General features: G+C 39.5%; 3 protein-coding genes and 2 pseudogenes across 3 annotated transcripts in view; 2 read left to right on the forward strand and 3 right to left on the reverse strand.

Moving 5' to 3' along the window:
- Positions 1–2,166: 2,166 nt before the first annotated feature.
- Positions 2,167–6,513, forward strand: LOC110068110 (dnaJ homolog subfamily C member 27-like). The gene is made up of 4 exons (XM_020775481.2): positions 2,167–2,986; positions 4,148–4,267; positions 4,756–4,922; positions 5,806–6,513. Exons 1-4 carry the CDS (start codon positions 2,864–2,866, stop codon positions 5,936–5,938), a joined length of 543 nt encoding a protein of 180 aa, XP_020631140.2. The 5' UTR covers positions 2,167–2,863; the 3' UTR covers positions 5,939–6,513.
- A 2,264-nt stretch (positions 6,514–8,777) lies between these two features.
- Positions 8,778–25,945, reverse strand: part of LOC149104316 (uncharacterized) — a 33,006-nt gene continuing 15,838 nt past the window's right edge. The window contains exons 3-6 of the mRNA XM_089271227.1: positions 23,054–23,179; positions 22,461–22,589; positions 22,077–22,310; positions 8,778–10,323 (exon numbers count right to left, since the gene is read on the reverse strand). Coding sequence (XP_089127353.1) covers positions 10,007–10,323; positions 22,077–22,310; positions 22,461–22,589; positions 23,054–23,179 — 806 coding nt within the window. The 3' untranslated portion in view covers positions 8,778–10,006. The remainder of the gene's footprint in view (positions 10,324–22,076; positions 22,311–22,460; positions 22,590–23,053; positions 23,180–25,945) is intronic.
- LOC110061421 (uncharacterized) lies at positions 12,796–14,046 on the forward strand. The gene is made up of 3 exons (XM_020776651.2): positions 12,796–13,032; positions 13,142–13,227; positions 13,463–14,046. The coding sequence occupies exons 1-3, from the start codon at positions 12,877–12,879 to the stop codon at positions 13,893–13,895; spliced, it is 675 nt and encodes a 224-aa protein (XP_020632310.2). The 5' UTR covers positions 12,796–12,876; the 3' UTR covers positions 13,896–14,046.
- Positions 13,685–16,846, reverse strand: LOC110061420 (uncharacterized; annotated as a pseudogene).
- On the reverse strand, positions 18,092–20,311 carry LOC149104317 (uncharacterized; annotated as a pseudogene).

Here is a 25,945-nt window from a genome sequence, read left to right on the forward strand (position 1 = left end):
ATTTAATGGTTATTTACTGCTATTTTAGTTTGACACTTAAATAAAGGTATTCATTCATTCATTCTCTGGACTTGTGTGCAGCCTTACAGTGATGTCCATGTCATCTATACTGATTGTAAAGGTACTGGGAAGAGATCTCTAGATAAACCAAGAGAACTCTTTGCAGTGCTTACAATCTGTAGATATTCTCTCCATCAGGGTGTGATGGCATTTATGCTTAAAGTAGGAGAGAACATAACTCAGTGCATATTTGTTAGTTGGACAGTTTTCCTTGAGACTATCTTCACTTGTATTAACCTTAAGCCTGAAGCTGGGTTTTTACTAAAGAAGGTGCCAGATATTTTCGTTAAGACTGGCCTTGGCCTCACAGACATGATCCTCGATTGTACTGAATTCAAATTTCAGTATATATCAAATCTTGATTTAAATTCTCTCATTTTTTCTAACTACAAGAACACCATAACAGCAAAGCCCTCATTGGAATTGCATCACATGGGATGTTTTTTTTTTTTTTTTTGCAGTGATGTCTACCCAGGTTCTATATCAGATAACTGTATCACTGAAAAGTCAGGGGGTGTTCAGAGGATTCAACCAGTACTGCGTACACATGATGTTCAAACGGTTTAAAGCTGTCCTCAATTTTAATGATTCCACTTTTCATTTCATCTCTCATTTTTTAACATCACGTTTCATCGTGCTATTTTGGGGATCAGCTACTTGAATGGTACCTTCTTTGTTTTCAACTCTTACAGCAGATTTAACTTTTCACCCCCTCAGTGGTACCATTGGTATAGAACTCTTGTGTGAGGACCTATGCCATTTCTGGAGTTGTTCTGTACATGTTAAGGCTTGTATGTTCTCTCCAGTTTCATGATAGTTTTTCAAGAAGAGAAGCAATGCTAATACATGGCGACAGATTCCACTTAGTCCTACTGGACAACTACAATGAGCTTTGGTTGGTATTCCATTTTCAAAGATAATAACTGTGGGGCGTTGCATGGACCCGTAAGACTTTTTTATCATAGCCTTCACGTAAACTACTCGCTCGTTGACAAGAGTTTTGACATTAACAATTTTTCTACTTGTAAACATTTGTAACGCTTTCTTCTGCTGACCAGCACTACCTTCCCGTTTCATAGAAACATACTGAGTAAACATTTTATTGTTGATCTTGGGCAAATCGTCGTTGGCTGCCCTCCACTTGGCTGTGGCCGGTGGAATATCCGAGGAATCAAGACTACAGGGAAATACGTAAGCTTTTTCCGGCTGACTTTGCTTTGAGTTTCTGGACTAGTCCTGGATGTCTTGATAATCGATTTATCCTCATTGTTACATGGGGTTTTCTACCTCCAAAGACGAATTTCTGATCAAAAGTTTTTAAAATTATGACAATTCATGAAGGACCGCCACATTTACAATTTTTTCCGCGAAAATCTTGTCCCTACAAACCGCGAAACTAATACCCAGGCTTCCCGGTATGAAAGTCCCTAATGGCTCTATATATACTTCTAAACGTCCACAGAAAGATTGACTTCACTCACCGTTCTCACAGTTTCTGTCGGTGTACTTTGGTGTGCACTTACATTGATAGTCGTTAGTCTCGTAAAGCGCTCGGCAGGTTCCACCGTGCTGACAGGGAAAACTCTCACAAGGACTCTGGAAAGGAAAAGTAAATTCGGGATAATTTAGATAAATAGATAGATAAATCGTTTATTAAAAGAAAATACACACCTAGCAGTCATGTGAATTACGTGTACACTTCACATGCTACTAGTGAGTTACAATAAAAGATTCTAGAAATGAATTATATCAAGACTAATTTACAAACTAATTACAAGGTAAAGGCTAACAGTAAAAGACTTTCTAAAGCGATCGGTCCGACATAGTGAGATATAAAAAAAATCCTCCTGTTTTTCAGACGCTGGGTGTGAGAACCGGCCAGCGGAGGTAGTAGATTAGGCAGTTTGTGTTGTTGACAATATCATTAAATAATTCAACAGATAATGGCCTGGATTAAAACCGGCCCTCTTAAGGTAACGCAAACGATACAGGCGGCATGCGACCTTGAACGTGACAGCATCCACGTGATCGTCCCATCTCAAGTCATTTCGGATCGAAACCCCTGGGACTTAAGCAGAAGATACTCTCTCAAAGTGTACGCCATGTAGCCCAACCTGGACATAAGATGGACATAAGATGGTGGTATGTTCTAAAACAAGTAACTAACTCTTTGCTCTTGGCTGTTTTTTATTTTTATTTTTTTCTTTCTATAGTCCAGGAGAGCAGTTCTCACAGTTGAGCCAGTGCCATCCTTAACTCGCAGCCAATGGAGGAGCATCGATATGAGAGCGAAAGTAAATGAAGGTTCTGGAATAAAATCAAACTGGCCAGGGTCGCACCACCAACCACCAACCACGAGGTTTCGATCTTTTTGAAACTTTTTTCTCATAGTAGATCTTACGGCAACGCTTCTCTTTGCGATTGACCTTATTTCGCAGTAGCCTGAACAAAGAGCCATTGCCCGATGCCGTCGAGCAAAACCTTTTAGCTGGCAATTTATCCAAGGGCGATCAGTTTCCTGGACCCTTACTCAACGCTCTGGCATGACAAATCAGGGTGGAAAAGGTCGGACCAGGGCACCAGCAGTAGAAAACGACCAACACTTGCTATTTTACTGAGCCGCTTGTTCCTTGTTTTGATGACCTTCAGCCATAGGCGTACGGGCACTTTCGGACTCGCGTCTAATGAGGAACCTTTTTTACAAGTTTTGGAAATAACGCCAACAGCATTATTTTGTAATGTTTTCTCTCAAGTGTCGTTGCCCGAATCATAAGCGTTTTGCACAGCACACTGAACATAAAACATGTATGACGTTGGAAACAGAGAGAGTTTTGATGCACTCGATAGCTGGCTGGAGGAGATAAAGAAAGATATTGGAAATCCTGCTGACTTTGAGAGCGTTGCATTTGCTGTCTGTGCTAACAAGGTGAGAAGGGAGTCGTTGCACACAGTATTTAATCTTCTGAAAAAATGTTTTGGCACCTCAACTCTCATAACATACATGTACCCTAGGGCATTAACCGTGCAACAATCCCCAGTTAGGGTGGCTCAAAACAGCTTTCCAGCACTTTCCAAGACGTAGATTTTGATGGGTCATTATAACCACTCTTAATCATATACAGCTGTACTACGACCATGGAATCAAAACTGCCCAATCATTGCTGATCACCTGGTTATTATTTTGGTGACACTGTGTGCTACTATAGCAACAGTTTGACCTTGTAAAAACACCCTTAATTTTACCTGCAACTAGTTACATTTCAGAAATGGCACAATGAAACTCTTTTTTGTTGTCAAATTTTGCGATGCGACTTTTGACAAAATTGCAACGCGACGCAACAGGGTTAGGGTCAGCCGGATTCTGACCTCGGGACGAGGTTGGGGTTTCTCGTGAAGCATATTAGATTTTCCACTTAACACCATTTTTCTGTAGCTTTTCTGTCAGTGTTTCACGACTTTCAGTGGAAAATTCTTCTAAAATTCAGTGTAGCGAGAAAAACCTTTATTTCCAAAATTATGAAGGAAAAAAAAAAAAAAACGTACGGGATTTGCCATGTTGTTATATTTGATTATCTAGCTATCCGCTATCTAGTTGTACCTATTGTAACGTAGGGGTTGTCACGCGTGCACGTTTTATTACACTTTATTCCGACAACCCATCTCAAAACAGCTGTATGCAAGCTACTATTATATTTCCTTGAATTAACAAACTCATGAACCAGAATGTGCAGGATGGCGGAACCTGCCTGCCGCCGCCTCCTGTCATTAGGCTGATTTAGCAAGAGAACGGGAACGTCACTTGGCGACTGCGCGCGAAGTACAAATACCCAAATATGGTCAGATGACGACTGCAGGGCGCGCGGAATAACCTGGATTCTGTTCTAATTTGACCATATTTGGGTGTTTGTTCTGCGCGCGCCGTCGTCAAGTGACGTTCCCGTTCTCTTGCTAAATCAGCCTATAATCTCGTTCAACTCTGCCACAGACCCCGGCCCCGAGTCCTCATTTTACTGACCGGCCGAACGAAATGAAACAAGACACGAAAAACTCCTGAATATGGTAACACAACCACTAACTCTTCTTACAGACTGATAGCAGGAAGAGAGTTGTGGATGAAACAGAAGGCCAACTTTGGGCAGACAGTCATGGATTTCATTATTTTGAGACATCAGCACAGACAGGCGATGGAATCAATGATATGTTCCAAGTAAGAGTGAATCTTGTGTCACGAGTCTGTAGATAAATCACAAGTAGTAGTTACGAACTGCGGCGGTTTCTCCTGAAAGCCAGTTCACCCTATGCTAGCTCGCCGGGACCAATAATCGGTTTCACCGGACTTTTAGCCCCTTAGTCAATGGGTTAAAGAACCGGAAATAAACGGGTCTTTATTTTTGTATCTGTTTCACTATGCCCACAATCTTGTTGTTGATTTATTTTACTTATTTATTTATTTATTTATTTATTTTTATTTTTTTTATTTATTTATTTATTTTTTGCTCGGTTAGCCTCTTTAAAGAAAATTAATTTCACGGTTATTGTAAAATATTTGATGGTTGCAAGCTGCACGTTTACCATTCCTTAATTATCACATACACGTAAATCAATGCGATGAATGATATCTGAATCTACACGCAATGTTTTCTGTAGTACCCCACAAGTAAGCGCATTGTAAGGAAATTATTCACTTTCTTCCAGACCTTGTTCAAAGCAGTTTTGGCAACGATAGAAAACGGAGACAAACCTGTTCAGGTTAATGCATCCACTACTCTCGGTTACACCAAAGAACAGGCAGAGGCCATTCATAGGCTTAAAACAGCCAAGGACAACCACGAGAGACTCGGTCTGACAACCGAGGCAAGCAGGTAAGATGAGTTACGATCCGTAGTGTTTATAGGTAATCCAACTTTTTTTGTAGGCTTCGGCCGCATAGCGGGCGAGTTTGATCGACCCAAACCACCATTCGTGACACCAAACAAGCCTGATACTCCGCCGAAACGTACCAAGAAAAGGTACGATAACTGTAGGTATTTACCGTACCCAAATTTGGCCAAGTAACAATGCTATCGTAGACTTATCAGGTCAGTAATTTGATATCGCAGGATATCAGGACAGTAGACACGGTTAGTGATTGGCTAATTGCAAATTTGGCTGTGGTAAGGTAAGAAGTTTAAAGCAGAAAGAACAGTGGAGTTAAGTTTTGACTAACCTTGACCTACACAATAGGACAATTGAAATCTGTGGGCCAACACGACGTTCGTGTACAACGTGTCAATCCTAACTGATTTAGACGTCAAACTTTACTTGTACGTAGGTTCGGTACATTTAAAGTTTCACGTTTGAATCGGGCCTAAGATTCTCAAATAGGGAATTGATTTTGCCCATTTTGGGCATAGAAATGACTGATGGTACTGTATTTGTACATAAATTTGAAGATGTTACTATGGTAGTCACAGGCTTTTGATATTTGTTGTAATATACTTTCCTATATTTAAGTTTTTATTTTTGTGTATATCCTATTATTGTGTATTCTATGTTAGGTAATAGTATCAGGGCTCCTAGTGATAGCAGAGATGCTTTGTAAGCTCCCTGAAGGGACTACTCTCAATATTTTACCTTTAGAGTTTGGATTTTAAATGAAGGTGTCTATCAATCTATCTTTCTTACTAGGAGTTGTGAAGTAGTGTAATTACTGACTTACACACGAGATGTTAAGAGGCACTGACATTACTTCGTTACGTTTTTCAGGGATGACATAAACCGTGCTTATCGAAAGCTGGCCATTCTTATTCACCCAGACAAGAGCTTAGCTCCAGGTACAGAGGAGGCGTTCAAAGCCTTAGTAAACGCTCGTTCGGCGCTCTTACAATCCCACAGATAGCGCTAACAACGACAACAGTGTCGTCATTGATGAGGTCATCACCGGAAACAGCGACGTTGTAAATGACGTCACCGAAGAAGGTCGATGCAGAAAATTGTCGTCAATGATGTTATTACAGAGAATGTTGTCATCACTGATGTTTGTTTCCTCCTTGTACAATGTATACTGACTTCGGGCACCTTGCGGTCACTTTTTTTCTACTTTTTTCACAAAATTTCGTTACTAGTGCCATCAGTCACTACAGGTCAGATGCATGCAGGATCCCTTTTGGGCGATTGGTGGGACGAACGCTTGAGTGCAAGTTCAATTAAAGCATTTGGTCAGCATTGATCTTTCACTGTCACATAGTAGTTTTTCCAACGAGTTAATTGAATGATAGTGAGCTCTTTTAGAAAAAATCTGAACTTTACACGATAAAAATCATTGGAATGTTATAAAGACTCCTGAAAAAAATCAGTCTCCATCCGTATCTTTACTTTGTCTTGTTTTACTCGAGGAAAAGACCGTAACTTTGTCTTTAACTTGTAAATAATCAAAAGAGTATTGTTTTTAATTTATATTAATTTTAGTCTCAACTATTTCCTCTCGTGCAAGGTCCTGTAGTTGGCACCATCAATGCTGTTTAGTGTCGGTTTGGGCGTTTTCCATTCGACCGTGACTTTTGAAAAAGAAAAAATTCGGAATTCGGAAAATTCGGACAGTTCGGGAGCAAAATACAATGCAAAAGAAATTTAGACAGTTGAAAATAATTGCTTAAAAGCCCCTAAAAAGAGATAATAGTTGACAAACTCCCAAGTCAAATTGGACCGGGACCTGTTGGACCAATTTTGACACCCTTTGGAATGTTCTTTAACCAGTTACAAATTTGGCCAGTATGTACTCCATTACACGAATCAGGAATTGATTTTTCTTTTAACAAGAGCAGTGACGAAACGAAAGAGAATGTCCCCTTGGTATTGTTGGTTGTCGCATCAAAGTTCCCCGCAGTACAAAATAAACCAGGTGTGTTTTTAATGCTCTTTTTATTCCACCTTCTAAAATCCGTTGAGTTCGTATTCCAAATTACCCGTTAGATTTTACATCAAGTGACATCTTGAACATTTCCTCGTGACTACTCTATCATTATGAAACGTATCCCAAGGTCTTGACATAATAAACAACTCGATAGAAACACAGAACTAGCAAGAGCTGTTTACGTAATGATGGTGCGAGCAAAGAGAATTTACATTTTGATGATCAAGATAAACAGGTTGCCTTCTGCTTTGGCTGCGGTATTTTCTGAAAGAAACACGTGTTCTCTGTGTTTCTATCGAGTTTTAGTATAAATCCACTAACGTTCTATCATGAATGCCGTGCTCTGATTGGCTTCGCTACTCACTATCTATTCTGTGATAGTGAGTAGCGTAGAAGTATGCCCTTGTTAACAAAATGATGGCCGCTTATTGGCGTTTTCGAAGTGTCTGTGAACAGGATTTACACAACGTTTTGAACGACTAGTAGATTTATAATGGAATAAATGGTATTCGCTCTCGATTTCTATGCGTGATAGTTGACGAGGGCGCTGCCCTCGTCAACTGTCACAAGATAGAAATCTCGAGCTCATAATCTAATTGTTTAATAGAAACTCGTGTTCCCACGGTATTTCTGTTTTCCCCCAAACTTCCACTAGTGTTTCTATTTAACAAATAGATTCGATTTTGCCGTGTGTCTGTTCAGTAATAGATCACACAGTAATAGATAGCACCCCATTGAGCCAAAAGAAACCTGGACGTTGCCTTGAATATAAGAGAAGTTGAAAAGTCACTGTGGTTGACATCTACATTCGAGCTTTGAATGAAAGGCGCGTTACTTACGGTGGCAGTTTGTGTCCTCAGTGGTTGGTGATTCTCAAGTACATTTGAGATAGTGTCGGAGACAGTTTCTAACTGTGATACAGACGACGGCCTTAATCTGTAGTAAGCTAAAATTTGCTCGCTGTTGTGCCCTGAAACAATCTGGAACATGTGTTGTGCGTGATGTTTTGTTTCTTTTTTTAAATAAATGAATCTCCTAAACATTTTGTTTATTGGTTTTGCTAAATTCAAAGCAAGGCCGTGTTTTCCTGATTCGAAATACTAATTTCAAGACCCATTTTGTGTGTTGTTCAGTCTCGCTCGACTGAGTCGACTGTTCGAGTATTTTTTTCCTAGTCTTTTTCTATAAAGAAACGAGCTTTGCTTTATTCTTCCTGCTTATTGCACCTATTTATAGCCTCGACAAGACATTTTTCTACATTAATTTTCCTTCGCCCAGTCGCGTAGAATATTATCTAAATTCTCAAAACTTTCCGCCATTTAAAAGAATCAGAGGGGAAAAGTTTGTAGTATTGACGTCATCTATGCGTTTGTCCTCTATTGGATCATAGGTGAGAACCAATCAAAACGCGAGTTTAATTTGACTAATTATATAAAATTTGATCGAAACACGGTACATGTTTTCTTTTTCTTAAGTAGTACTATTAATAAAATTATTGGCCATGGGCCGGAATGACGATGGGAAAATTCAAACGAAAGACGCTTTAATAAGGCTCATTTGGTACATGAAAGGTGCTCTTTTTTTCTTTTTGTCGCTTGATGAGATCCCAGCGAGAAAGGAAAAATTGTCCTGGTAGTATGAGAGTAAATAAATGTCACCTAACCGGTCGTCAAGGTGTTAACAACGTATGAACAACCAGCACTGCAGCAGAAGAAAAACCGTTTGACTGACACCTAGCCCTTTTTAGTTTTCCTTAGCCTCATAACCAGGGAGACCACTGTCCGAAAGGCAGGGGGAATGAGATTTGCGTATATAGCACAGTAACTAAGAAGCATAGAGGTTTATTAAGGCCATATCTACCAGGAAGTTAGTACACTTCATATATAGTACTACACCTAAAGCTGTAACTTAAACTGGCCGAAAATCGATCTCACAATGCATTACAAACACTTTCTTTCAAAGCTCCAAAAAAATGTAACGTTAACAGCAGGGTTATTAAGCAATGAAGAATGCAATCGAGGACACTATGAGTACGTTAAGGGCCGCTTTCATCATTTGTTTTAGTATAAGTATTAACAGACCATTTTACATTTCAGGCGAATCAAAAGAGCCTCCGCATAAAAACGCAGCACAAAGGGATCACATAAACAAATAAAGAAAGATCGGCGATAAATCTCAAGCAGTTTAAGACCCACGTACAGAGGCTCGATCTAGGCAACATCCTAGATGAATGTAGTGGTTGCCATCTTCGTAAGTCACAATTTTAATTTCTCTTATAGGACTTTTCTATATATTATTTTTAGATAGTTCTAGTTAGGATTCTCCACTGCTAGATGGAATTGACACGATAATAAAGTCATTATTATTATTGCCATTATTATTATTATTATTATTATTATTAAGAGACAAAAGCAAGTTAGAAAGAAATAGTTAGTACATGCGTCATTACTTCATTCATATGCAAAGCTCGTAATATGTTGAAAAAGAGTGATAGCGCTATATCATCAGAGAAGATATAGCTCTACAAAAGTAAAAGGTAAGAAAAAAAAAACTCAAAAATAAACACAAGTACAAGCGTTCCCCTGCACAAGCGCGCTAGCACTGTGTAGTATCAAAGTGAATAATCAGGTAAAGACCTCAGTTTACTTTAAATACATACAATTAAAGCGGTATTAATTTGAGTGTCGTAAAATCAAAACCAAAGGATCCACTAACCAATCTGACGGACTGGACCAATCTCGGCCAGTAGCAAAAAAAGTAAACAAAGCCAAAGTATCAACATGATTAATTTCAACACTCAATTGAAAACCGCTCTATTACTATTAATAACAATTACTTTCGTTTATACCGAAACTACTTCGGACGTTAACGAAGTGCTTACGTATTCGATTTGTCAATATAGAAACCATAAAAGTATGAACTACCCATGAAAATGATTGTAAAGCGTTCTTGGAGTGCTAACTCACAAAAACAATTTAAATGAGTGCAAGTTGTTTATCCATGAGCGCTACATTCTAGTGGGATTGATGCACTCGGTTGTCGACTCTCATTTTATCAGTTTAAATAAAACACCTCAACTTCATCAGGATGGAATGGGTAAACTCCAGCCAAGATGGTCGTGCGGTTGGTGACATTCTTTGGAAGAAAGTAATCGATGCCAAAGTTTGTAATGGTTTTGTTGCTTCCCGAATTTCCGTCTTTGTCTATGAGCAGGTCTTGAGTTCCAAATGTTGGTCCGTACCATTTATATCTACGGATAGCATTCTCTGGGTTTCTCACCATGCTCTTGAAGGGTGCAAGTTTTTCGTTATTATGCAGAGAAAATATGAACGCCTTGGAAGTGGAACCATACTCCTTATTATCAGTAGACTCTGAAAGATGGGAAACAGTCAACAATCACGTCAAGCTCATCAAAATCGCCAAGTTTTTACCACAGCCAGAGAAAATCTTACCCGTAATCAGAGTACGCTATGTGCCACGAGGCACGAGGAGGACAGGTGAAGGTGAAGGTGATAGATTTCTACGATTAGTTCGAATTAGTGTACTATTTTATTTGTCGGTATCCGGAAATGTGATGAAACAGTTTAAGCAGACTGGACTTTCTTATCTTTTAAGATCGATGGATGAGGGACTCCCCTCTTCGTCCCATACACAAAGCCCATTCATAACTCAAGAATATTGGTGGTGTGATGGTGAAACTGAGAGGTTTACTAATCCTTTGGAAAATGTATCCTTTGAGGTAAGCAATAAGGTATGATGACCTCATATCACGTGGTCATTACGTCATGTCATCCAGCAAATTCCATCTTGGATCCACAATGTTGGATTTCCTGGTTTTTCCAAAGGGTCAGAAAAACACACATGAGAAGATACATCGTATTTGCCAAAATATGGTTACCATGCAAGTTCTCTTTTACCCGACATGTAACTTCATTTAATTTTTAGATAAAGTTGCCAAGTTTGGCAGCTTGTATTTAAGAATTAACTGTATTCATACTGGGTGTTTTGGGGTCTGCTGATCTTAGCTGTTCACAGTTTTATAGTTTTGACATAAGAGTTTACCGCACGTCTAAAATATCACCATTCATGGCCATTGATACATGGCATATCAAATTGATCCCAGATAAATTTTAGGAAAGAATACAATCCATTTAAGGTAATTCCCCTGAAATAATATTGCACATAGATTTTTGTTCAAACTTTGTCCAATGAATATTTATCATATGAGAACTTTAATTATAAAAAATGCTCGTTAAGGAGCAGTGAGGCATTGAAAATGTCCCATTTTAGCATTATATAACGCTTATTACAAAAACGCATTCCAAGTTATTGTAAACTCTTTGTGAGACCAGACTCATGAAAACACGCCTCAAACTACAGCCAATACTTGTGTCGGACACAAATAAACTTTTTAAAGGAGAATGATCTGAAATGATCTGAAATTGTAGAAAGAACATAAATTAAAAAGAATCGATTGAAAAAAGTTCGTATTTCCGTGCAAATCAAATAGAAAACTAAGAGAACTCGCCAGAATTGAACATCCGCCATTTTGTTAGCATTCTCTGCCGGTTACTTCCAAATAAGGATTACCGTCCGCCATCTCATGACGTCAAAGCGCTCATGCTTTCTTTCCTACTTTGCGTGCTCGCCTCCGCGTGCTTTGTTTGGTGTTCTCGCCCTTCATTAGTCGTGATTAGTCGCAGATTTTCGCAGCTATATTGTGTCTAGTTTGGGACAACAGAACACTTGATAATACAGTTACAAAATATGGCTGAGTTTGAACCCTATTCCTTGGAACCCATGCGAAATTTCTCGGATTTCGATGGAGAAAATACAGCTGACGGCCAGAACGAGCTTGCAAGGAGGGGAAATACCTCTTGGTGTAATTGCGAGCATTGTGAAAACTGGGAAAATCAGCAGGAGAGAGAGAGTGTGTTTGCTGCCAAGAGATTGACGAAGCCATGACAAAAATATCAGGTGAAATATTGTTGATTAGAAGGATAATTAATTTTATGAAACGATTCATTCACTGTTTTGATTTAGTCATTGTATTTTCGCTTATGAAAACCCAGCCATTTGTTTTCTATTTGCCATTGCTGCTTTTTTTATGACTTAGATTTAGAGGACGATCCCCTTATTCGCTGTATAAGTCGTCATCCTGATTTCGAAACTGCATGTTTGCGAAGAGAAGTGTTTGAGACGGCCATTGTTGGTTTGAGTCAGGCACGTGGCATACGAGCGCCACGGGAACTTGCTAATGTGTACGTACCACATCTACAACATTGTTAATGGTTTTGCTCTTTTCCTGGGATAATGTAGATTAGATCAATTAGCCACAGGCAACTCTGTATGTCACAAATTCTGTAAGGATGTTAAAACGTTTAATTGTCATTATAATACAAAATTCAGTTTGAGATACCTGATTAGCCCTATCAACATTGCAACACAATTTTGAAAGATATAAGTAGCTAAACTACACGAATCTTTTAGTAACTGTAGAATTATTCGTTCATTGAACTCAGTCGACTACATTTTACACACACGGCCATTGCCTAAATTTCCTGTAGGTTCTACGAAATGAAATTAATAAACAGAAGCGACTGACAGTTCTGTGTAGCTACACCCCGATCAGCGGGTGATAGCAAATTGTCACGGCAATTGCAATGACCTTTCAGCCTTCCTTTCCATCATAACTTGAGCAAATTTGAAAAGATTTTGCAATACACGTTTCATTCGTATGTTTTCTTTTTGCAGCAATTATCGTTACGCAGCTTACCGCCAGTTTACTTGGTGTGTACATGACAGACTGGGGAGATACGTGAGAAAAGTAATCCCTGCTTGTGTAGCGAAAGCAATACGACATAGCCAGAAATCCCGTACAGTCAGCGGCTCGAACGGCGGGCGCGTAAATTTCTGCATTCAAGATGGCGGATAAACGAAGAGGAAAGCATTCCCAAGGCTATTATCGGAGCTTAAATGCTCTCAATACGGCAGATATTATTGAGAGTCGGTGGAAAAGGAAAAAAGGCCCTTACTTTCAAGTGGAAAGAGTTTTAAGCTGCAGGAGAAATAAAGGAAAGGTAAATAAGACGCTTGTTTGAAGCACGTAACGTCACTAATGAATTGATAACCTTGTGTACACTTTTTACCGCACACATAAACAAGTGTTCTATGTATTTTGTCTTTAAGAATGAGTACCTAATTCGTTGGAAAGGGTACAGTTCGCTGGAGGACACGTGGGAAGTGGAGGAAAACCTTAATAAAACCGCAATAAGGTGCTTCTTTTAGCATTATTTTGTCCAGTCAAAATTAAAAGTACGAACTTAATTTTTTACTACTCCTCGATCTAGTACGAAATAGTTTGGGACACGAGAAGAGAAGATAACAATTTTATGTCATCTTTCGCATTATAAGCAATTTTGTTAGTGTTTTTATTTGGTTATTGTTTCACTTTCTGCAAAAATATTGCATGTATTTTAGACAATAATGGATCCCAACTATTTTCTTTAGGGCATTTAGAATGTCCAAACCCTCAGAGGAAAGAATTAAAGAGGGATCTGATCTACTGGCAGTTGCTATTCTCCAGCATCTCAAGAGCAAACATCAAACAGCCTCAGCCACAACTGTAGTAGAAATTAGACATGATGTCTTTAATTATATTTTTAGAGGACGAGGAAGACCCAGCACAAAATCTGGTTGTACTTTGTTAGAGAAGACTGACTTTAACCGCTGTTCTTTTTTAAAAGAATGTCCCGACTGGGACTCTTACATAGACAACCTTGGAGATGGCACACAAGTCATATTTCCAATTAGAGCAAAACCTTTTGTGAGCTTGGGACCACAGACACATAAACTTGTGGAGGGGAAGCTTGTACCTAAGCCCAGATACCATCTCGAAAAAGTAAGTTTAAGTTTTAACAAGCGCTCAATTGCAGTATTGTGATTGAAACTGAGAATGTGAATGCATGCTTTTAGATGGGTTTAGGTACAAGCTAATACCCTGCTTATTAAGCGCATTAATAACCCTGCTTCTAAGAAATTATGTTGTTATGTCAAGTCAGAAAGTTACATAAAGGCTTTGAAATTGTTGTTTATATTTGTTTATATTTTGAAGATTCCTCTGTTTATGTGCATGCTTTGTAGCTGCTCAGGCTAGACTCTTTTTTTTTTCTGTTTTGTTTGTTTACCCTTTCCTTTCCCTTTTCTGTTTCCTTTTCCCCCATCGTCTATATGCCTTTTTCTTTTATTTCGCGGCCTTTCATGATCTGTGCCATTCCTTGCTTGGGGTTGTTCATTCTGAACTTGTGATGTAGATGTGTCTGGCGAGTTGTTGCTTTCCATGTTGGGTATGTTTGCTTCAGGTTGTCTCTTTTTACCCGCACGCTTGACACTGATTTCTTGCTCCCAGTATTGAGAATTGTGTTTTGTGTACTTTCTGCTTGCTCTTTCTCTTTCTCTTAGAAGCCATTGTCTGTTTTCAAGTCTAAGAATATCTCCAACTGAGTCAAAGTGGTTTGATTTTCGAAGCACTACATTCCTTGCTGAGTCATTGTTTTTCTCAACTCCTTGACCAGTGAATACTTTTAGAGATTTATGTGTATGGAGGAAATAAGGGACATGAGCAAAAAGTACATGCATATATGGAGTAATTCTCTTTCTTTCATAGCCAATTCTCTTTCCTCTGAGAGAAATAAAGGTCTCCAACCAGTTTTGTGCCTTGTGCCAAAAAGTGTCAACAGATTTGTCTGAGGACCAGGAATTTATGTCTTCATACAAACTTGTGAAATCACTCCACACCTTGGATATTTCAGTGCAGGTATTTGGCTGCAGCACTTTACAGAGATTTTCTGGTAGCAAGGAGAGAATTTTCTTCTTGTCGTTTCCAAACAGACTTGTAAATTCATACTTTCCAGTGCCTTTATTGTCAGCTGGATTTCGGAGTTCCCAAACATCAAAACCCACACCATAGGATCTGATCTCACTCACGAGCTTTTTCAAATGGATGCCTTGAGGCTCTTTGGATGATTTTTCGAAATCTTCGATCTTATCCCAGTCAATGACTTCAGTGATAATGTTGTCTAGCATCACATCCATTACACGTAGCAGCAGGTGTAACTCATCTACAATGACATGGTCAAGGTCTATGTTCAAAAGTGGTTCCTTCACACAGCGGTAATCACCTTTTCCTTTCTTCACCAGCTCCTTAATTTCCAATAGTGTTCTCATCATTGGTGGTGAATTAAAGTGATGGAAATGCTTGTCTGTTTCCCACCTTTTGTCTTTATGGATTTTACACCATAGGCAGGCATATAAAGATATAGCCCCCTTAAGTCCCATGACTGTCAGTAGAAATTTATAGTCCCCTCCTAGGAAAAACTCAAGCTTAACTTCTTGACCATCAACACTAATAGTGCCTTTGTCAATCAGAGAATTTATTTCTGAAAATGTAGTCTTGCAAGAGACCTGTAGTGTTTCATACTTTTCACTACCATTGACTACTGCAATGGTATGATTTCCTTTGGCAGACATAACTTCGTCTTGTTTCTGGAGTAGTGCACAAGAGAGAAGAATGTAATTAGATTTCTGTGTCATTTTAGCTCCATCCCCACTGATTTTTATTTTTAGTGTTTCATTGCCAAAATCAAACTCTGGATTTTCCTTTTTAAAAGCTGAAATTTGCTGCAAGAGAAGTGATTCAAATGATACTTGTGCACCTTCATTTGTTCCAGGAGTAGGTGTCACATGACAAAGTTTGTCCAGATCATTTCTGCATTGTTTAATCAGATAAGATCTTGGAAGACCATTTTCAATCATGCTAAATTCGTGGTAAAATTCATCACTGACACAGAATTTATCAAGAAGATAAAGAATTTGTTCAACTTTTTCCATGTCGGAATCGTTTATGTTAGTAACAGGATTTGAACATTCGCCTGATTTTTGTGCTTTGGTTTCAACATTTACTTCGTATGTTTTCCCTGTGTCTGCCTCTTTAACTCTAAGTGATTCAACATGAAGGCCAAATGCTTGTGAAAACCACAAAGCTGTTTCAGCTCTAGTCAGGAAAGCCTTCAATGTGCGCTGTCTGTTCTTAGTCTCAGAAATTTTTTTTCCATTGTAGGAAAACCCTTCATCTTTCTCAAGGCATTTGATATACTCTTGAAGTTGATTGTTGGTATTTTGAAGTTGACATAGTTCCTTACCCATTCTGTTGATAGTGTCCTTCATTTCATCAAAAAGGTTTTTCTTTTTCTGCCTCCAGGTTTGCATGTGCTGCTTTCCATTCTTGTAGATCATTTTGTAGAGAAACTACCTCATCTTCAACCTCTTGAAAAGAAGCTAATTGGTCTTCATGTAAATGAAATTTCAATGTTTTCTCATCCAATTGCTCCCAGTTTCTCTTACCTTAATTTGTGCGATACAGTGATAGAACATTTGCTGCTCTTTTTGCAAACTGCTCATGGACATTTTGGCGTGTACCCATGTCATCTTTGATTACAAATGCATGTGCTGGTGTACACATATCAATTAAATCTGGAAACATTAGCTTTCTTCCATCATTGACATAGTAAAACTTGGCCTTCCCATTGCTTTTGGTATATAGAATTCCCTGGAGGCCTCTATAGTTCCAGAGGAAGTTGATATTCTCAGAGTTGTTTGTAGTTTCTAAAAGAAAATTTAAAAAAATAATCAATAAAAACAAACATACTCTCAGGCATAAATCAATCAATCAATGGACAGTATAGAAGAGAATCCTGGCTTTATACACTGTAAATAATCATATTTACTGAATATATATTTAAAAGAAAATTAAAGGTGAGTGAGATTTGAACCCACAAAAAAAGTATCCACTGAAAAAAGGAGATCCTGTTGATAATAAAGTGTATGGTAGATCACAAAATAATGAGGACACAAATGATGTATTTTGCTCTCACATCACCTTTTTTTAGCTGGATAGACTGGCCTTCATCAGGGTCATGTTAAGGCCTCGTGAAGTACATTTTATGCAGCTGAAATGTTGGTGATGATTATATATATATTTTTTTATGTTATGTTACTTTGTATCTTTCATCTTATGGATATTCCCTTCCCCTTTCACTCTCTACCACCCCTACCTTCTTATCAAGGAATCACCAGAGAAGGTTAAGAAAATATACCAAAAAGTTTACAAGGTTGTAAATATCAGGACAAAATTACTCACCTTCTTGATGAGAGGAATTAGCATCTTGACCCGCTGCTTGAAACTTTTCTTGCTCCCTCACAAGATAATACCACTCTTTAATGGTTGAATATGCCAAAGAAATTGTTAAGGCTACCTTTCTTGTTGCTATGTTTCTTGCATATTGCAAAGATTGATCTACAATATCGATTTTCCAAGGTTGAAATGATTTATTTGGTGGTAGTTCAGACATGGCATTTATAAATATTTTATTTTCCCAAGATTTTCCCGCAATCTTCCCGCTTTTTTCCAAATCCTGCCGGTTCTCATGTTCAGCGGCTTTCCTATTGCAAGAGGGAACACCACTGACCAAGGAAACGAGGAAAAACAAAATGGCTGTCGAAGAGAACGAAAACAGACAGGAGCAACGGCCATTCTTGCCTCAGTGTAATGGCTCTCACTTCGTTGATGACATTTACAGAAAATAGCACTTTTTATCTTGAAATGGCACTGCCTTAGCTGCTGTTTATATGGGAGAAGATATCTTAATTGGCGAGCTTTTCATCTTATCTTTCGAATGCAATGCTGGGGAAATGTGTCGGTACGACGATCTTTGCATCAAGAGCTTAAGAAAATATGAAGGTAACCACCATTTACAGAGACTTATGGGAGAAAGGTACGCTTATTTCTGAGGTTACGTACCAGTAAAAGGCACCGACTAAAACAATTTTATTATCGCATGTTGTTCGAATAAACTGTTGTTTATACATTGTGTTTCGCATTTTTAAGCTGGGGAAAGCTGTGTTTTAGGCAACATTAGCAAAAACTGGCAAAGTTTACATTACTCTCCACACTCTCTCTATGTTCGGCCGCCATATTTAAATCCACATGTGTGCCCCCTGCGCATGCTTGGCAGCCATGCTGTATGGAATTTCTGGCTATGAGCCGTGTATCCAAACGCAGATGGGAATTACACAGGCTTTCGCACCCCTGATGAAAGTTACTCAGAAGTGGAATTATCCTGGATACAGGAGATTGTTAGAAATTAAATATAAATCATTCAGTTAGTTTCCTGTATTAAAACGAGATCTGTGCTTCTCTAGCCAGTCGTTCTTGGGTGGCCTGGGGGTTGGAGCGATGTTCGCGGCGGCGGGTTTGGGAGGTAGCAGGGGAACTTCAATGTCACCTTTCTTGAATGCAAGGAGAGAAACCATTAAATCATTTAAAAATGCGTACGATTTTTCCTCGTATTGCGGCTTTGCAATCCACCCAACACTTCCCTTGGGGGAGACAAATTGGTGTTTCTTTGCACCCTCCTTGGTTTGGCCTTGGCTCCTTCCTACATTGTGGTTGTGGTCAAGAACAGCTAGCTGGGTGCGAGCCCTCATGCCATCATATGAGTAGTGCTGCACTTTTTGGCAGTACTTCTTTGCCATGAGGCCATGGTACATTTCTAAAATGCCAGTGTGGATAAACTCGGCTAGCATGCCGATGTCCTTTAGAAGTGACTTGTTCAAGGCTACCTCCTTCAGGGCGTCATGAGCAGGGCTTCCAACCTTTAACCAGTCTTTCCTTCTCTCTGTTTCTCTTGGGATGGGTGGGTGTGCACACTGGTGGAAATGCTGACATCCGTCCCAGTGGTGGATATTAGCCGTGTGGTAAACGATGGATTTCCATCGTTCCACACAGTCGGTAGCATTGCCCTGCGAGGTTTTTGCACACCACCAGAGGTAAGTTATGATGGAGTGTATCCAGGGTTTCAATGCCGCACATGGCTTTGACTGAGCCTTTTTGGATAGCTTCTTCTGAACAGACTTTGCTAAATGCCAAACATCGCAGTTGTGTTTGATGTGCGGCCTCTCTTTTTTCATGTGCGCTCTGACTTGCACGTGCCTATCTGTAGCAAGCTTTGCAATAGCCACTTGTTCCCGTTGTAGGTGATCTAGGCAACGTTTTAGGCCCTCCAGCTCCATCGCATTTGAATTTTTGACCTCTGTTACCTGGACCAGAGAGAAGTCAAGAACTTTAGATGAAGCTGTGTTCACAATGCTGTACGTGCCGTATTTAGCTGAGTGGCCTGGGCTGTCACAGCGACCATCACCTCCTGCTACAACCTCGGTGTTTCTCACTTCGTTAAGAATATCCACTTGATGCTCAGCAAATTTTTTGTTAACAATGGGAAAGAGGTACTTTTTCTGAGTAGAGCTAAAATTTCTCTGCCTAAAAAATTGGACGTTGGTTGCCTTTGTAAAATCAGCAATATTGCTGTAATCGTTGCCGGTAAATAGAATTCCAGCGCTAAACTTACAAACGGCTGTGTTTGCCATCGTAATGGTTGATCACAACAACCAGGGCATTCAATAGTCGCATGAGACCCTTTGGTTTTTAATGATGCTTTTTCCAAGTTCCGTCCACAGTTTGGACAGTACACGTGACGAGAAAAAAGCTCTCTTAATTTGCTTTCAAATACCAAGAACTTTCGCTCTTGGTGAAGATCACCGCAATCTTCATTAAGCCAGTTCGTAAACTCCTTTTCCTCGTCATCGTCAGGAATTTCAGTTTTTATGTCGAAATCCTCGTCTTCGGAGTCGAAACTTTCACTAAATTCGCTAACTTCATAATCACTTAGGTCCGACATGTCCGATTCTTCATGATCTGACACATCGGATGGAATCCACTCATCTTCAATTTCCTCTTCTTGGCAGTCAATTTGAGGAAAATCCGATGTGTCAATTTCGGAGAAATCCAACGTCCTGTTGCATTCTGGAAAATCTTTGCCAGAAACCCTAGGGACTTGCTCAGCGGGCACAACAGGGGAATCACTTAAGAGAGCGGCATAGCTGTGGTCATTCGCTACAGCGTGACGAACGTCTGCTAAGGGAATGGATTTAAATTTATGAGGTAAATGCACAACAAAAGGTAAACCTGTTTGACAAGCTTGGTCGACCATTGTTATTTCAGTGTCAGTAGAGGCATCCACCAAAAGCATCTTTGAAATAGGTAGTTTTCTCCTCTTCCTTTGTGGTTTTTCTTTGTCACCGAAAGTCTGACTGACATTGTAATCAGGAACCGCAGAAGTCGTGACATTTGCATCTTGAAAAGGCTGCGCGACTTTCGCTCTGGATTGGCCCGACTCTTGCGAATTACTATCACAAGCATCCAGTATTTGATTGAGGGCCTAAAATAGCAAATACAATTTTGTGAACGAAAGATAATATGTTTAAAGTTTGCTTGCCAGAAAAGTAACACGGCGGCCAAAAGGTCATATCAGGTCATATCAGTAGAGTCAGTTTTATACCGTGAATACATGACTTACCTCTTCGTGTAGAGCTCTGTTTCTTCGGCGCTCGCTGGACAGCCTTAGGCTTAACTTTTTTGTGTGTTGAAACAAAGTTGGAACGGCATCCTCTTTTAAGCGACGTCTGCTTAAATTGTCTGGCAAAATACCTAGTCGGTACTCACTTGCAAAACACGTGGGGTCAAAGTGTTCGGAACAGACGTGGCAGTGCTTCATTTGGGGCAAATTTTCTCTCTTTATCTGAGCAAGCCATTTGCTTAAAAGGCCTTTATCTTTTAAAGGAAGGCGATGAAAGCTTATTCCTCTTTTAAAATCTCTAGGTGATCTATTGGAACAGCCTACGGCAATGCAGTGAACCATTTTCCATCCGAGCAAAAAAATTAAATTTGGCGCGAACGCAAGTGAGCGCAATGACGTCATGCCACGCAGCCCAGCCTTCAACATGGCGGTCAAAATGGCGGACCTACATAGTATGAATGTCGTGGGCAATTTTCCAGTCAAAACGCGTTAAGAAAGGACAAATACGGACAAATACTGCAATTTTTACTCAAAACAAACTATTTGCTCTGTTGCAAATATGCAACGATAACTTCGTTTTTCACCTTCCGTTCTCCTTTAAGTTTGATTTTGACAGAGAGCTGAATCCTTGTTAAAATATTGGAGCCAAATTGCTTGCCACGGCTATCAAACTGAAAAAACAGAACAGACTACAGTGCAGCTGCTATTTTCCTTATTAATTCAATTTTCAACAATAGAAATCCGATCAGGCTTTTCTCACGCAAAGCCAATGATAAGTTGATTAAAATGAGTGGGAAAAAATTTGGGGTGCCCGAGCTCGTTAGTGAGCTATAGCCATTTTTAAACTGACAGAACTCAATATCAAGCCAAATCCGCCATGTTTTCAATGTGGGCGTGCACGAACGCGCGCAAATGACGCCATAAATTATGCGCAGTAAGGATGCGCAATGCAATACTGGGGAATGACCTTGTTATGGTTCATTACGTCATACTATTATGTATTTTCCGGATGTGAGCCCGCAGTCTTGTACACGTGAGAATACAGTTTTGAGTTCCGCCATCTTGTGTGTTGTTGTAGTTGCATTTCTCATTCGAAAACATAACAGACCTTAACCTAAGATTCCGGGAAATCCGGAAGAAAACCAAAACAGATCGGAAATCCGAGTTTAATTTACTATTTCAAACATACTTTTCAGAGTTTGAGATAAAATTTCCATTGCGAGGAGATAAATCAGAAGATTGTCTTCCTAGCTTTCCTGGCTGGACATTTTTGGAAATTATCTGGTAAATCACGGAACGCATGGGTCAGATGTATTAGCAAGAGAAGATGAAAGGGTAAGAGAGCCTATCCCCCGTTATAACACTTATTCTCGAGTTAATTCCCTGCAAGTTATTTTCAGACATGATGCCCACTCCTTCGGCGGATAATGCTGCCACACTCGTTGCGTAGAAGTTTTCGTGGTGGACGAAAATGCGCGTAAAGGCCCCTGGTCAGGGAACAAATAAATGATGGACTGTACTTTGGTTAAGCACGGAAACGACAAACATACAGGCAGACAGACAGACAGTCAGACAGACAGACAGCTAGATCAGAGGCGGATACGATGTGCCTACAACATAAACCTATGTAAATATATAGTAGTTACAATTACCCCACGGGAGATCAGTGTATCCTCCAAATACAAACTCCTTTTCTTTTACAATGGTAACAGTGTTTTCTTTTCCATCGCAATTTTCGTGAAATGTAGTGTCCAAGTCACCATGTGAAGACTGACGGTAACACAATAACCACTGGGAAATGTTTCCGACTTCCGGTGCAAGGAAAAGGTGCAAGTGGTGGAGGTACTGTTGATTGTTTGATAATATCGCTGAATTGATGATAAAAGCTGAAAAAGAGTCGGTGTATAATAACATTAGGATCATGAATGATAACGTTATGAGTATAAGATGACGAAGACCTAGATTGCGTGTCGACTCGAGCACTTTGCAGTTCAGCTATCGTATTACTTAGAACAACGTGCTAAAACAATATTTACCGAGCGTGCAGTTGTGACCATCTCCAAAATATCCATCCCTGCAAGCACATTTGTATGATCCAGCGGTATTGTTACAATGAGCATGTTCACTGCAGTTTTTGATGGAGCCCTGAGAACACTCGTCAATATCTATTTTAAAAAAAATTCTTGTTCAGTGACGTCATTAACCGGTATGCATTATCTAACCATATCCTACACCTCATCATTAGCTGTACAGCAGCCTCTGAAATTTCAGTTTCCGTACCAACAGGATTTTGGTTTCTAGATTTTTTGGTTTTTGTTAAGGGGGTGGGAGGAGCAATGAACTCTTTATCCCGCAAAACATCATTTCTGCTGGCTAAACCTCATCCAAATCATGGCTGACTATTATAATCAACCCTAAGAAATTCTCTTATCGCCCTTGCTTTTTTTTTTTTTTTTTTTGGCAACATCCATGCAGAAACCTTCGAAGCCTGTTAAACATACCCTCTTCATCCCTTTTCAATAGACCCCAATTCTTCATGACACCCATTTTCCGTGAGGTCCAATCTCGATTTGCTGTATCCAGCAACTTCTTTTCTTAACACCTTTTTCTACCAAACAAGTATCCTTACCTGTGCAGCTGTATCCATCTCCGGTAAATCCAGGTTTACAAGTGCAATTAAACGATCCCTCAGTATTATTACACAAAGCGCCATCTTTGCTGCAGTTGTGTGTACCTTGAACGCACTCGTCAATGTCTGAAAAAGAGTTGACAACTCCTGATATTGACCACTTCAGAGGTGTACTGTAACTTTTTTTCTACGATAATCCCAACTTGATATTTTACGGGGAAAGAAATATACAACTAAAAAAACTGGTTTCCGGAGGGACCAGTCCTGAATTATTTTGGAATACTACAGCAAAGACAATTAGTAGATCAAATGTGGGAACATTAATCGTTGATCAATGAATATTCAAAGTATAATGGTGCATAATTATCCTTTGACGTCGTACATTTTGCACCGTTTGCATGTTCAGAGAAGTTTGGTGGGAAATAGTTCCATTGCTAGTCAATTCGTGCCAAACGAGAGGGCGCAATGTTGTTGAAATATTCAGCTACGTAACAAGTGCAATAGGTTAATTCCCGACTCGGTGAACATCTTATCATTACAAACAAATTGATACAATGCTTATTTTATCTGAAGTCAATCTCTCGGGGTAAAGGATTTTTTTACTCCCAGGAACCAAGCAATGGATCCAAAGATCGCTTTTTGGAAGTAGCTAACGATGTTGAGGTTAGTTTTACAGTACCGACTATGTTTAACGACGCCCAACAAGAAAAGTTTGGTGTAGTTTCGACGGGGACTTTATCTTTTGATTTGTCCGACGGTTTACTTAAGTATGAACTAAACTAACAACGTACAGAACAATAAGAAAACAAAGAATATTCGCCAGCTAGATGTGTGCTGATCAAAAACTCGCCCAGTTTGGGTGTTGCAGTTAAGGGAAAACATTCTGCTATACAATTTCGAACTGTAGCAACAACTGTACAGAACAATAAGAAAAGAAAGAATATTAGCTACAATCTCCGACAAAAGTCTTGGCACACCTTCCCACTTTTGCAGTATCTGTCAGGGAAATTTATCAGTTCGCCCCCTTCCCCCCAATTCAATGTTGTTTATCGTGATGAAGTCGTCATTGCCCGCTTACAACATTGTCGGGGGAAAGGGGTTCCCTATTCTAATGATGTCATTAGGTATTGTCCCCAAAATACCCTGTCAACGCATTGTCGTGCTATCTGATCCAGGTGTGCCAAGGACTTTTGTCGAGGATTGTAGCAAGCTGTGTGTTGATGATAACCTGCCCAGGTCCTTTAGGTGTTCCAATGTAGGAAAAAAAATTCCAATATTCATGCTTCGTTGATCAACGTTTAATTGAGCGATTAAACCTTTATTGATCTCGTTTTGTGAATAATTATTACGATATCGTATTTACAATGCCGATTACGGTTGACATTATTTGCTTTATTAAATCCGGTTTGAAATCACTGGTTATCCTTGCAATCTGATTGACTCTCAGCGGTGCGATTCATTCACGAATCGCACTATTTTTTGCTCTAAATCCCATCTTTTTCTTAGCCAATGAGAATGGGACAGTTAAACAAAACAACTAATCAGGTTTCAAGGTTAGTTTAAAGTAACCAATAGAATTTTAGGAAAATGAAAGACAAAAAGCCATTGTGTGGCGAATTTTGCAACTATTGCCAAAACTTTGTTGCCGTTGTTGTTTTTCAAAACAATTGACAAAATTTAATTTAATATATTACAGTTTCTGAATGATTATTATGAGCTCCTTCAAGCTGAAGACCTGCTATAAGGTAAGTTTCCAACTTTCAGTGTCCATTTTGACGAATATTTTGACGATTTTTCTTCATCTTCTCAAGATCCTTGTAATACGGAGTCCAGCAAAACATAAACAAACAAAAACCACACAACAGCAAATTTAGAGCAATCTGAAGAAGGTAGTTTTTTCCAGGTTTCCGGTAGTTTCAAACGAAGCAATACAAGAGCTCCACTCTGTCGCCGTGAATACACATAGCCAAAATACGCCACGCTCCACAATGCAGTGAATGAATGAACGTCTTCGAAGCTGGTGCCAGTCCCGCCATCTTGAAAATATCCTGAAACAAATGGTGCCGCAAGAACTTGATAAGGTCATGAGTATGGAGTTCTACGCCGAGGTCACAAAAAGAAACGGAGATGTTAACGAACTGGAATCCCTTAAAATCATGCAGAGTGCCATTGAACGGTATTTGAAAGAGACAACTATCCACTGGGCATCGTGCACTCGAGGGAGTTTCAAAACTCAAAAGAAGTCCATCGCAGTGTTACAGAGGACGCACCTTTAAATTCCTTGGGCAAAGACAACGAGAAGTCTAAGCCTCAACCACAGAAGAAAGGAAGGCATTTCATTTCATTTTGTCTTCTAAATCATATTATTCATGTTTCTTAAAAGAGTTACTTGCTTTTATCTTCATGGTATACGATTGTCTGCGCAATAGCAACTACAAACTGGCGCCGGGGCAAAACGAGCTACAGAGGTAGGTTATATCATTTGTTTCAAAACTGGGTTATGATTTCACTTAAAGAGGCTTACAGAACTAAGTGCGATTTTTCAGGCTTGGAATCGTACTGTTTTGAATGGCTGTGCTATATTTTAAGGTAACTCTCCACTGTACCTTTCATGTGTTTAAGTCATAAATTTGGGTTGTACAGTTCTGTTGCATAGCAACAAACCTGGGCCACTTTTTACCATTAATTGCATCTATCTTAAAAATCAAATCGTGGTCCAAGGAAACTTGGGCAGCTCATTCAGATAACCTCGCCAAGCTTAAAACCCAATGTGCTGCAAATGCTTTCCACAGTCTTCATCACAATAGGAAGGTCTACTTGTTCGCGCGCCTTATCATGGTAATAGTTCCATGCATCTTTACTGTCCATCATAACACAGGATAGCCTACCAAA

The sequence above is a fragment of the Orbicella faveolata genome, unplaced genomic scaffold (assembly GCF_042242905.1).
Source record: "Orbicella faveolata isolate gen_17 unplaced genomic scaffold, um_ofav_v1 contig_34, whole genome shotgun sequence".
Classification (NCBI taxonomy): domain Eukaryota; kingdom Metazoa; phylum Cnidaria; class Anthozoa; order Scleractinia; family Merulinidae; genus Orbicella; species Orbicella faveolata.